Source organism: Wolffia australiana, chromosome 7 (genome assembly GCF_029677425.1).
Source record: "Wolffia australiana isolate 7733 chromosome 7, ASM2967742v1".
Taxonomy (NCBI): Eukaryota; Viridiplantae; Streptophyta; class Magnoliopsida; order Alismatales; family Araceae; genus Wolffia; species Wolffia australiana.
In genome coordinates this window covers 17877848-17888046 of record NC_135841.1, presented here as the reverse complement: position 1 = coordinate 17888046, position 10199 = coordinate 17877848, and the positions used below count along the sequence as shown (strand labels likewise).

General features: G+C 43.0%; 1 protein-coding gene across 10 annotated transcripts; it reads left to right on the top strand.

The window, feature by feature from the left end:
- Nucleotides 1-2873: 2873 nt before the first annotated feature.
- Nucleotides 2874-7678, top strand: LOC144705555 (PI-PLC X domain-containing protein At5g67130-like). Of its 10 annotated transcripts, none has more exons than XM_078578302.1 (8): nucleotides 2875-3225; nucleotides 3409-3488; nucleotides 3571-3696; nucleotides 3792-3929; nucleotides 5131-5229; nucleotides 5300-5603; nucleotides 5997-6220; nucleotides 6286-7678. In XM_078578302.1, exons 2-8 carry the CDS (start codon nucleotides 3411-3413, stop codon nucleotides 6337-6339), a joined length of 1023 nt encoding a protein of 340 aa, XP_078434428.1. In that variant the 5' UTR covers nucleotides 2875-3225; nucleotides 3409-3410; the 3' UTR covers nucleotides 6340-7678. The 10 variants fall into 10 exon arrangements, with proteins under 10 accessions (XP_078434430.1, XP_078434428.1, XP_078434425.1 ...); XM_078578300.1 differs by having other exon boundaries at nucleotides 2876-3221; XM_078578301.1 differs by having other exon boundaries at nucleotides 2876-3228.
- Nucleotides 7679-10199: the final 2521 nt, after the last annotated feature.

The following is a 10199-nucleotide window of genomic DNA, read 5'->3' as shown; positions in this document are numbered from 1 at the left end:
CAGCCGCCCGCCCACGTGGCCACCATGCGCAGCCGCCCGCCCACGCGGCCATCGTGTGCAGCCACCACCCCCCAACCCCGCATTGTGCATCAACTACGCGCCCCCTTTACAGTTTAGGTTTTGGGGTGCTGCGCCGAACCTTGCAAGGGGACGACTCCCCCCTTGACCCCCCCCCAACTGACCGCGAAGTTAGATCCGTGACACCCTGTTGAAGCGGATGCCATTCACTCCCACCAACGACGCGTCGAAAATTTTATGCACCGCCTCTTCGCACTACTCTTGTGCCAAAGGTCCATTCTTCCCTCTTTGGTGTCGGTATTACTTGTCTAGTGTTTCTCATTTGCTTTTACACTGCCATCGGACTTAGTTGAATAGGTTTGAATCTTCTTGTGATTGAGCGTTCGAGATATTGGACTTGGACCTTTATTTTCACCGCGGTCGTTGTAAGACAGTCCTCCCGCCCTCGACCGAGGAAAGGGGCTGCACCATCAGCATTTGCACCAGATTTAAATGTTAGAAGTCTATCGTGTTGATTTGTGGTCTGTTTTATCCATCCCTTGTTGAGTTAGCCTATCCTACCTGCGTCAGTTCAAGTCATCTTGCATCAATTTCATTTTTACATAAATCAATTTTTGCGTAAAAGTAACGAGGACAAAAAAATGCATAATATCAAATAAAGTTCACCAAATAGAGGTTCTTTACACCTGGGGGATGATGGATCAGACATACTACGTATGAATAGTAAGAAGAAATCTAGGAAAGCTGAACTCTTATGAAGGCTCTGCTCTCATCAGTAGGGTTTGACATTTTGGACTAGGGACTAGTCAGACCACACCAAACAGGGATCGCGGCCCAACCTTTTAGGTTGGACCAGTTCATCAGGCCGGATCCAGTTAGACGTTCAAACCACACTAGGACCAGACATTAATTAAAAAATAAAAATTTATTTTTGTTGGTCAACCCTCTCTCCCCCTTCCACCAATGGCGTTCCCCCCACCCCCACCACCAAACGCACACTCCTCTCTCTAGGTCGCATAACCCTCCCCCTGGTTTCTCTTCCCATCTTCCAGATCATGCCACACCCCTTTGGGCTCAACATCCTCCTCCCCACCCCACCCCCCCTCTTCTTTTTGTCTTCTTACTTTCCTTCTCTTATTCTTTTTACTTTTGTCTTCTTTTATTCTTCTCTTCCTTATTTTTGTTAATTCTTTTCTTCTTGTTGTTCTCTTTTTCTTTTACTCTTTTTTTCATCTTCTGTTTGTCATTCTTCTATTGTCCTTTTCTATTATTTTTCTCATCATCTTCTGTTCTTCTTTTCTTTTTGTTCTATTTTTTTATTCATTTAGTCTTCATTTCTCCTCATTATCTTCTTCTTTTCTTTTTCTCCTCCTCTTTTTATTTTTTTCTTCTTCTTATCTTCTGGTCTTCTTTTCTTCTTATTCTACTTTCTTATTCTACTTTTTTATTCTGTTCTTCTTTCCCTGTGATTATAATTTTTTCTTATTATTATTCGTCTTCTATTTTCATTTATTCTTATGTTCATCTTCTATTCTACTTTTTTCCCGTTCATTTTTTCTTGTTGTTTTCTTATTCTTGTTCATATTTTATTTTAATTTTCTCCTTGTTTTCTTCTTCTTATTCTTCTTATCTTTTTCTTATTAGTTCATTCTTCTTTTCTCCTTATTTTGTTTTTATTTTCTTCTTCTCTTTTTGTTTTCTTCTTCTTCTTCTCCTGTTTTTTATTTTATTTTTATTTTCTGCTTATATTGTTCTTCTTTTCTTGTTGTGTTTTTATTTTATTATTGTTTTCCTCTTTTTCTTCTCTCTTTCTTCTTCTTCTTCTTCTTCTCTTTTTCTATTCTTTTTTTTCCCTTTCTTCTTCTATATTCTTCATGTCTTCATCTCTTTTTATTTTATTATTCTTTTCATCCTTCAAGATGGAATTATAGATCACTTTCTAATACATTAATCCTTTTATGAGAAGTCCATGACAATTTCTTTATTTTACTTTTGACTAGGCAACTTGATTGGACAGGGACTGGACTGGGACCGGGCCGGAAATGGACAAGACCAGACAGGAACCATATCAAACCTTAGGTAAGGTTTAGGTCTTTGCAAAGGCCGTCAAAACCTACTATTGGAAGAAATCCTAAGATGCTATGGTAAACCGCGGAATATAACAACCCAGACACATCAATATGACGGTGCATAGAGATAGATAAAAAACCTCCATAGGTCACCAGAGTGACATCGAAGGCTCTTGGTGATGTGCGTAGGCTTGCCGTATGCTACGATAGAGCATCTCCTTCTTGAACTCTCAAGACAAGGGAGTAACCACCAAGGACTAATAAATACAATAAACCAACATAAACACCTTTGGCAGCTGAAATTTGGATTAGGGTTAAGGGGGGGTGAAAGCCCTTTAAATAAGAAAGGAAATGGACCCCAAATGGGCCCTTTCTTCACAGAACAACAAGATGGAAGGGGCCGCTTCAGTTTCCGAGTGCCCCTCTCCTGGGGGGGTTGACAAGTCAAGGGTACCTGACAAGACCAGACCTGAACCAGAGCAAACTTTCCGTAAGCTTTAGGTCCTTACTAAAAACCAGGACCCAGACTGGAACCAATGATGCATGCAAGTGTTGGAAGCCAACCAATGATGACATTACTGGTCAATACTTTTCGGAGAAATCAAATTTAAAATGATAAGTTGCGCAACGGCCGTTTGATAATATCAAGAGGACAAGCTACACGAGATAATACTACAGTTGAATTGATAAAGCCATTCATTAGTGTCAATTTCCTGTATCAATTAAAATAACGCTCCAGTTGGGAGAGTCATAAATTTGGTATTAATTCCGGGGGAACTCACACAGTTGCTCAGACGGGCCTGAAGAACGCGATTGCTCTCGGAGCTAAGCGTGTAAAGCGACATGAGTGTGGCTTACAAGCTCTTTAAAGGCCGTTCATAAGCGGCCTTTTGCCGACACGCCGCAGTAATTATGGCTTTATACAAGATTTCAGCGAATTCATCGGCTCTCCTAAAAAAAGTAAGTCAGAAGGAATGGTTTACCTGCAACCGCGCTGCAGCTGGCGGGGAAGAGGATCCCACTGCTGGACAAGTGTTGAACAAGCCCAAGAACCCATAGATCTGACGATATCTATCTAGTTCATACTAATTTTCCACCGAGACTCATACATATCAGGGAGTTGGGGATTCGGAAGCAAGTGGTTCTTCTTCTTCTTCTTCTCATTCTTCTTCCTCTTCTTCTTATTATTATTCTTCGCCGTCGTCTTCTTGTTGTTAATATTCTTCGTCTTCTTGTTCTTTTTCTTCTTCGTATTCTTCTTGTCATTATTCTTCGTCTTCATCTTCTTCTCGTTCTTTTTCTTCTTCCATGTTTCCTTCAGGCATGGGCCAACTCCGCCGTGCAGAGATGGCCGGCAACATTACGCTGTTGATACTGCTCTTGCTTGTGATGGGTAGCCAGGTCGCTAAGTCTTCAGCCAGAAAGGTCTGCCTTATTATCATCTATAATGTGGATCGAGCTATTCAAGCGCTTTGTCGGTCAGGTAGGGCAGGCCTGCTTCGTGAATGGCAACTGTGATGAGGGTTTCCATTGCGAGACCTGCCTAGCCAGCGGCAATCCTAGGCCGAGATGCACGCGTATCAAGCCCAAAGATCCGTTCTTATCCAAGGTCATCGTCGCAAATTTGGACGCTTTCTTATCTCATTTCCTAGTTCTGTTTCGGCTAATCTATCTCTCTCAATGTTCTACTTGTAAGTCAATCAGGGACGAGGACTTGCGTTCAACAAATACACTTGGTTGACGACCCACAACTCGTTTGCTAGGCTGGGGGTGAAATCCGGCACCGGCACTGTTCTCCTCGCGCCCTCCAATCAGCAGGACTCTGTCACCTCCCAGCTCAATGTACCCATATCTCTCTCATTTTATATATAAATATGTCCCAGATCCATTTCCGTCGGTATCTCTCTCTGTTAATAAACATATATATATCAATTATCCATTTGTATCTGTCTCTCGATACGTATGGCGTCCACCCATCTGTATCTATCCCGGAATAAATACATTATTATCTATAATATCCATTTTTTCTCTCTCTATTTTTATATTATGAATCTTTCTGTCCATCCCGATACCGGAAATCAAATTTCCGGTATCCATTTTCTGATGACAATCTCAGATGCTATAGTGCCGATATCCGATAACGAGATCGTCTCGATGTCGTCATCCTCCATCTCTCAGGAAGGATGACGATATCGGATATGGGATTTTGATATCCATCATAGAAAAGTTGTTACAATAAATATAATTCGTCATAGTTGTTGTCATGACATAGTCTGAAGAGGAAATTTGTGGGCTAGCAGATAAGTGGAGAGCTTTCTAATTAATTTAGCAACTCATTTAATATATACAGCTCAAGATTTTTATTTTCTTCCATATGGGAAAATAGGATTTGGAGTTTAACATCAAACTCCGAATTCTATTATCCAAAATGGAAGAAAACAAAAAATCTGAGATGTATTTATTATACAAGCCAATAAATATAAATTATAAATATTCTAGCCCATTTAATATATTCAACTCAAAATTCTTGTTTTCTTCCATATGGGACAGTAGGATTCGAAGTTTAATAATAAACTCCGGATATTGTTATCCAGTATGGAAGAAAATTAAAAAATTGAGCTGTATATATTATACGAGATAACTATATAGTATAAACGGTTTTTAACAAAAATCATCTTAAATCATGTTAATTATTGATTTTTCCTCTTGATTCCGAATAATGGTTCTCATACCCAGATATCAAAATCCAATATCCAGTATCCAATATCCAATATCTGCCTCATCCAATATCCAATATCCAGTATCCAATATCGGATGTCGGAGTCTTCCATACCAGATATCGGATGTACATTCCCTACCAATCTATATCCTCTCCCTCTCTGCCACAGTATTCATGTCTGTATATTTTCTGTATCAGCTAGTTCATCTGACTCCCTCATCTCCGTCTCTCTCAATACATCTCTCTCTCTAGACATCTGTATCCCTCTCTATGCATAATCTCTCTATCTATAAACATATTTATCTTACGTTGTCGCCAATATAGAACGGGGTGAGAGGCCTGATGCTGGACATGTACGATTTCAACAACGATGTCTGGTTGTGCCACTCCTTCGGCGGAAACTGCTACAACTTCACGGCCTTCGTAAGCTCGCTAACTTCGCAAAGGAAATCAACTATTTTCAGTTCTTCGCTAACCTGATGAGCTCGGCCAGCAACCAGCGGTAAACGTTCTTCGAGAGGTGAGCGTTTTTCTGCAGACAAACCCCGCCGCAATCGTTACCATCTTCATCGAGGACTACGTGGCCTCTCCTGGGGGCTTGACGAAGGCCTTCGCCGCTGCCGGCCTTAGAAAGTTCTTCTTCCCAGTGGCCGAGATGCCAATGAACGGTCAAGATTGGCCGACGGCGGCGGAGATGATCGATCGGAACCAGAGGCTCGTCGTCTTCTCCTCGAAGCCGGGAAAGGAGGCCTCAGAGGGCATCGCATATCAGTGGCGCTACCTCGTTGAAAACCAGTGTAAGTTTACTGTCATCCGTTTATCAATTCTAAGACGAAGGACGATCAGAGTAAATCAGAGTAAATCAGAGTAAATCAGAGTAAATCCGTTTAACGTCGAAAATCAGAGTAAATAAACGGCGAAGAAACAATGGCTACCACTTTCATGAAGAGTCGTCGCTGTCATCTGTTAACAATAATCAGACGAAGAACGATGACGAATTGGTCATCGTCGAAAACCAGTGTTAGTTAACGGCGAAGAAATCATGACTGCTGCTTTCAAGAAGAGTCGTCGCTGTCATCCGTAAACAATACTAATACGAAAGACGATGAATAACTCATCGCTCTCTTTTGGAGAGTTCTTATGGGGGAAATCGTAATGGGTGTGAACAACTAACTTGGTGGAAGTTTCAGACGGAGAAAGGGGGATGACGAAGGGGGAGTGCCCGAACAGAGCAGAGTCGTCGCCGATGAGGTCGACGAGCAGGTCGCTCGTCGTCATGAACCACTTCCCCGATGTTCCCGATTTGGTTACCGCCTGCAAAGACAACTCCGCATCGCTTCTCGCCACGTTGAATGCTTGCCGTGACTTATCCGGCAATCGATGGCCAAATTTCATAGCTGTGGATTTTTATAAGGTACATGGTTCTCAAAGATAATCATATTTTCGCACCCGTTTATTTGTTCGATGACTTTGGCTCAGCGAAGCGATGGCGGTGGGGCGCCGGCGGCCGTGGACGCTGCAAATGGGTTGTAATCTCCAAGACGGTTTTTCGACTGGACGAATTTTTTAATGCGCCTGACGTGATATGTGCCGTGCACTCTACCTACTGTATATGAATAATTCATGAGACTGCGAGTGCCTCCCAGGCTCACAAGCTGCAATGGATCTTACTTGAGATACTGTAATAAATGAGAGAGCAATGTCCAAGATCATAGACGTACAAGCAGAGAGAATACTTATAGATTAGAGAAGAGAGAATACCAACACACCAAGAGTATATAACTGGGAAATCTTTTAAGGATCTAAGCATGAAACATTGCCATTCTTGATCTTCTGAAGAGATCGAACATCAAGGGTATATCTTCTCTAATGCTTCGTTTTGATATTTCTGCCTTCATGAATATGAATATGGATGCCTTACTAACTTCTCCTAACTCTTGAGAGGCACAAAGACGTCCCCTTCTCAAGCTCTTCTCTCTTGTCAAGCAGTAAGGATGGGCTCTTGAGCCTTCTAGAGCTTTTCCTAGGTTCTGGGAGCACCAGCGTCTCTGTTGGCTTCAACCCTGACGTCGACTCCGTTATTCGTTCGTTCGTTCGTTCGTTCGTTCTGTTTGGCAGACCAAAGCATGCCCACCGCACTGCAGCCTCAAGCTAGCCGTTTAATAAACGCTTCTAAAAAGGGGTGGCTGAGTTATGAGCCGCCTCAATTCAATGCCGCTTTCTCGATTCGGCAACTCTCCCAACGACTCCCCGCTCCTCAACCCCTCTTTAAAACCCCAGTCTTCCTCTCCAAACGTATCGTACATCTCGTAAAATACGCTAAACGTCGTCTGGCGAAATGGAGAAGAGTTCAACAGTGTTGCTCGTCCTTGTCGCGCTGTTCTTAGCTGCGTTGTGCGAGGCGAGGGAGGTTCCACAGGAGAAGCTGCAGCCGGAAACGTTCCCGGGCTTCCCCGGCGGTGGGTTTCCGAGGATCCCAGGCATGCCCGGTGCGGTCGGCGCCGGTACAATGATGGGCCCTTTCGTGCCTGGCTTTGGTAGCTTTGGTGGCTTTGGCCGCATGCCCGGTGGCGGCATAGCCGGTGGCGGAGCAATGCCTGGCGGTGGCTTCTTTGGCGGGGGCGCAGCTGGTGGTGGACACCCTTGAAAGCTCAAGATTAGTGTACCAGTGGAACGTTAAAAACCTTACCTGGGCTTGGCGTGTCTTCGACATGGAGGAGTCTTTTTCTTTGATTAGGTTGGCCTTAGACTTTAGTTCTTGTGTATGTTGGTGCTTGTGTTTTCTCTACGAGTGATTCGTGTTGTGACTACGACTATGGGTGATTTTGTAACATGTCTTCTTTGTGGATGGTATCGTCAACTATTTGAATCATTTTGTGGTGTACGCTATTCTCTACTCCTAAGCTTCTTTTAGTCTCGTCTACTTAGGCTGATGGGAAGTTCTGTTCCTTAGTCTGAATAAACAAGATGCGGATCCGTTCTTGGTAACGAATAGCTTTCGCAGCTATTGATCTGAGAAGCTCAGTCAGACTAATTACTTTCCAACTGTACGATCTTGCACGAGCAATCCATGAGCCCGTTGCCTCGCGTTAATAGCACGGTGATGGCCTTTGGTCGTAGTGTTTATACCTCCCTTGTCCGCAGAACGAGTTGTTGACAACACACGGTCCACGATGCATTTATTGCATTGAAATTTCTTTAATGAAAATATTTCCTTTAGCTTTACCATGCCGTTAAGCCATTCGTCTTTACTTTTGTACATTAATGCATTATCTAGAAGTTCAAGCCTGCCCCACGTTAAGTCTCCATCAGTTGTCCCTTTCATCATTTCCCTCTTAATAAAAGCATTGAGGCTCTTTCCTATTGCCTGTTAACCTATTATCCAATACAGACGTCACCTCTCAGGTAGGTCTTACGGCATTAAATCTCCTTTCTAATATCAATCTTATTTTCTCTCTCTTTCTCTCTACAGTTTCTCTGTCCTCTTCCAACTTTTCAACACGGCAGTGAGCTGTACTGTTGCTTGATACCACCCAACAGGCCAACACCCTGGCCTCTCGCTCCTGTCCATATCTCCATCTACGCCTGCCTATTTTTTCAGCTACATCAATATCATCATACAGCCTTTTTTTTCATGCAGGGATGCTCTTAAATAATTTATATCTCTCTCGACACATAATCTCATTCCTCGCGCGCAACTTTTCTTCAGTTATTAAACCACATCAACCATATCGGAGGCTCACCCTAGCCTGCACTGACTCTCTTAGCAGAAACCATCTTTCACAATCTCTCTGTCACTGTTTTTTCTTTCCTATTTCTGTATCTTCACTCGGAAGCACCACAGCCCGACAACTTTAAATACCCACGGATAGACGTGTAGACATTTTTGTAGTAAAGACAGTGCCTCAGTTTCGCTCTGTAGTAAAAGACGATACTCTGGAATCGTAAGTTCAACCACATAGAAGGCTAGCATTAACCAAGATTGAACCATTTATCTCTCTCTCAATCACGACCCGGACACTGGCTCTCTCGCTTGCTCACTCACACTCTCTCTCTCGCCTGCTCCCTCTCTTGCTTTCTCTCTCTCTCCCCCCGATCGCCCTCTTACTTACTCTTGCTCACACTCGCACTCTCTCCCTCTCTCCCGCTTGCTCTCTTCCCCACTCTTACAATCGCACTCTCTCCCTCTCTTCCGCTCTCCCTCTTCCTCGTTCTTACTCACAACCCCACTGTCTCTCTCTCTCTCCCTATCTTCTGCTCTCCCTCTTCCTCTTGCTCACTCACATTCTCTCTCTCTCCCTCTTCCTCACACTTACTCACATTCTCTCTCTCTCTCTCTCTCGCCTGCTCCCTCTCTTGCTCACTCTCTCTCTCTCTCTCTCTCTCTTTCTCTCTCGCCTGCTCCCTCTCTTGCTCACTCTCTCTCTGTCTCTGTTGCTCACTCTCTCTCTCTCTCTCTCCTGCTCCCTCTCTTGCTCACTCTCTCTCTGTCTCTGTTGCTCTCTCCTCTGCTCACTCTCGTTCTCTCTTTGTCTCTCTCCCCCTCTCTATTGTTCCCTGTCACTCTCTCTCTCTATCTCTTGCTCACTCGCCCTCTCCCTCGCACTCAATCCCATTCAACAAATTTCTCCTACTCTTGGTTCACTTTTATGCGGACTCTCAATCCACAAGTCGTCGTCTCTTTATTTTCTAAAATATTGTAAGATCAAACTCTAAAAGTTATTCTTCAATGATTATCTCCCAACATCTGATTCAATTTGAGGTAAGTGATGAATGAGTAGGAATTGTACATCTTGTATATTCATTGAACCGTGCCCTTTCCTTCTCCATTTCCTTTGATGAATGAATTTCGCATGTCCAGCTACCTTTTATATAACCTGAAATATATAGTAGTGACAAAGAAAGAAAATTTACCAAAAGGAGGAATGAATTGTGGAACATGATACTCAATCTTCTTTCTCCACGTTGAGTAATGCTTGAGAGAGAGAGTTATGGAGAAGCTTTCGATGCACTAAATGGGAGTTTCTTTTCTCTTGCAGACATAGGCTTCTTCAGTTAAATGTTTGGGATCAGAATGGTACCCTAGGTCGTACATAAAGTCACCTTAAATATGTCATTAAATGTGTAAGAGAGAGATGGAGATAGAGATAGAGATGAATGCATCATTAAGGATATAAAAATATAAATTTCAATCAAAGCATGATTTGCAAAGGACGTCCCACCTTTAATCTGCATAAATAACAGTTCAATTCTTATACTCTTTCTCCTTCTCACCAAGTTCAAAATCTGTGAGGGTATTTGTGATAACCCTTGGAAGACGTCCAATGTCCCCAGATTGTGTAAAATATAATAAACATAAATTATTTATAATTGCAGGGTCTATTGTTCCATAC

Bases quoted from the DNA above. Each gene is read 5' to 3' on its own strand.
- LOC144705555 (XM_078578295.1), top strand. From the start codon at position 3,396: ATGTTTCCTTCAGGCATGGGCCAACTCCGCCGTGCAGAGATGGCCGGC. The intron at 5,604-5,996 runs GTAAGTTTACTG...TGGAAGTTTCAG, and splicing joins CTACCTCGTTGAAAACCAGT to ACGGAGAAAGGGGGATGACG. The intron at 6,221-6,285 runs GTACATGGTTCT...ACTTTGGCTCAG, and splicing joins TAGCTGTGGATTTTTATAAG to CGAAGCGATGGCGGTGGGGC.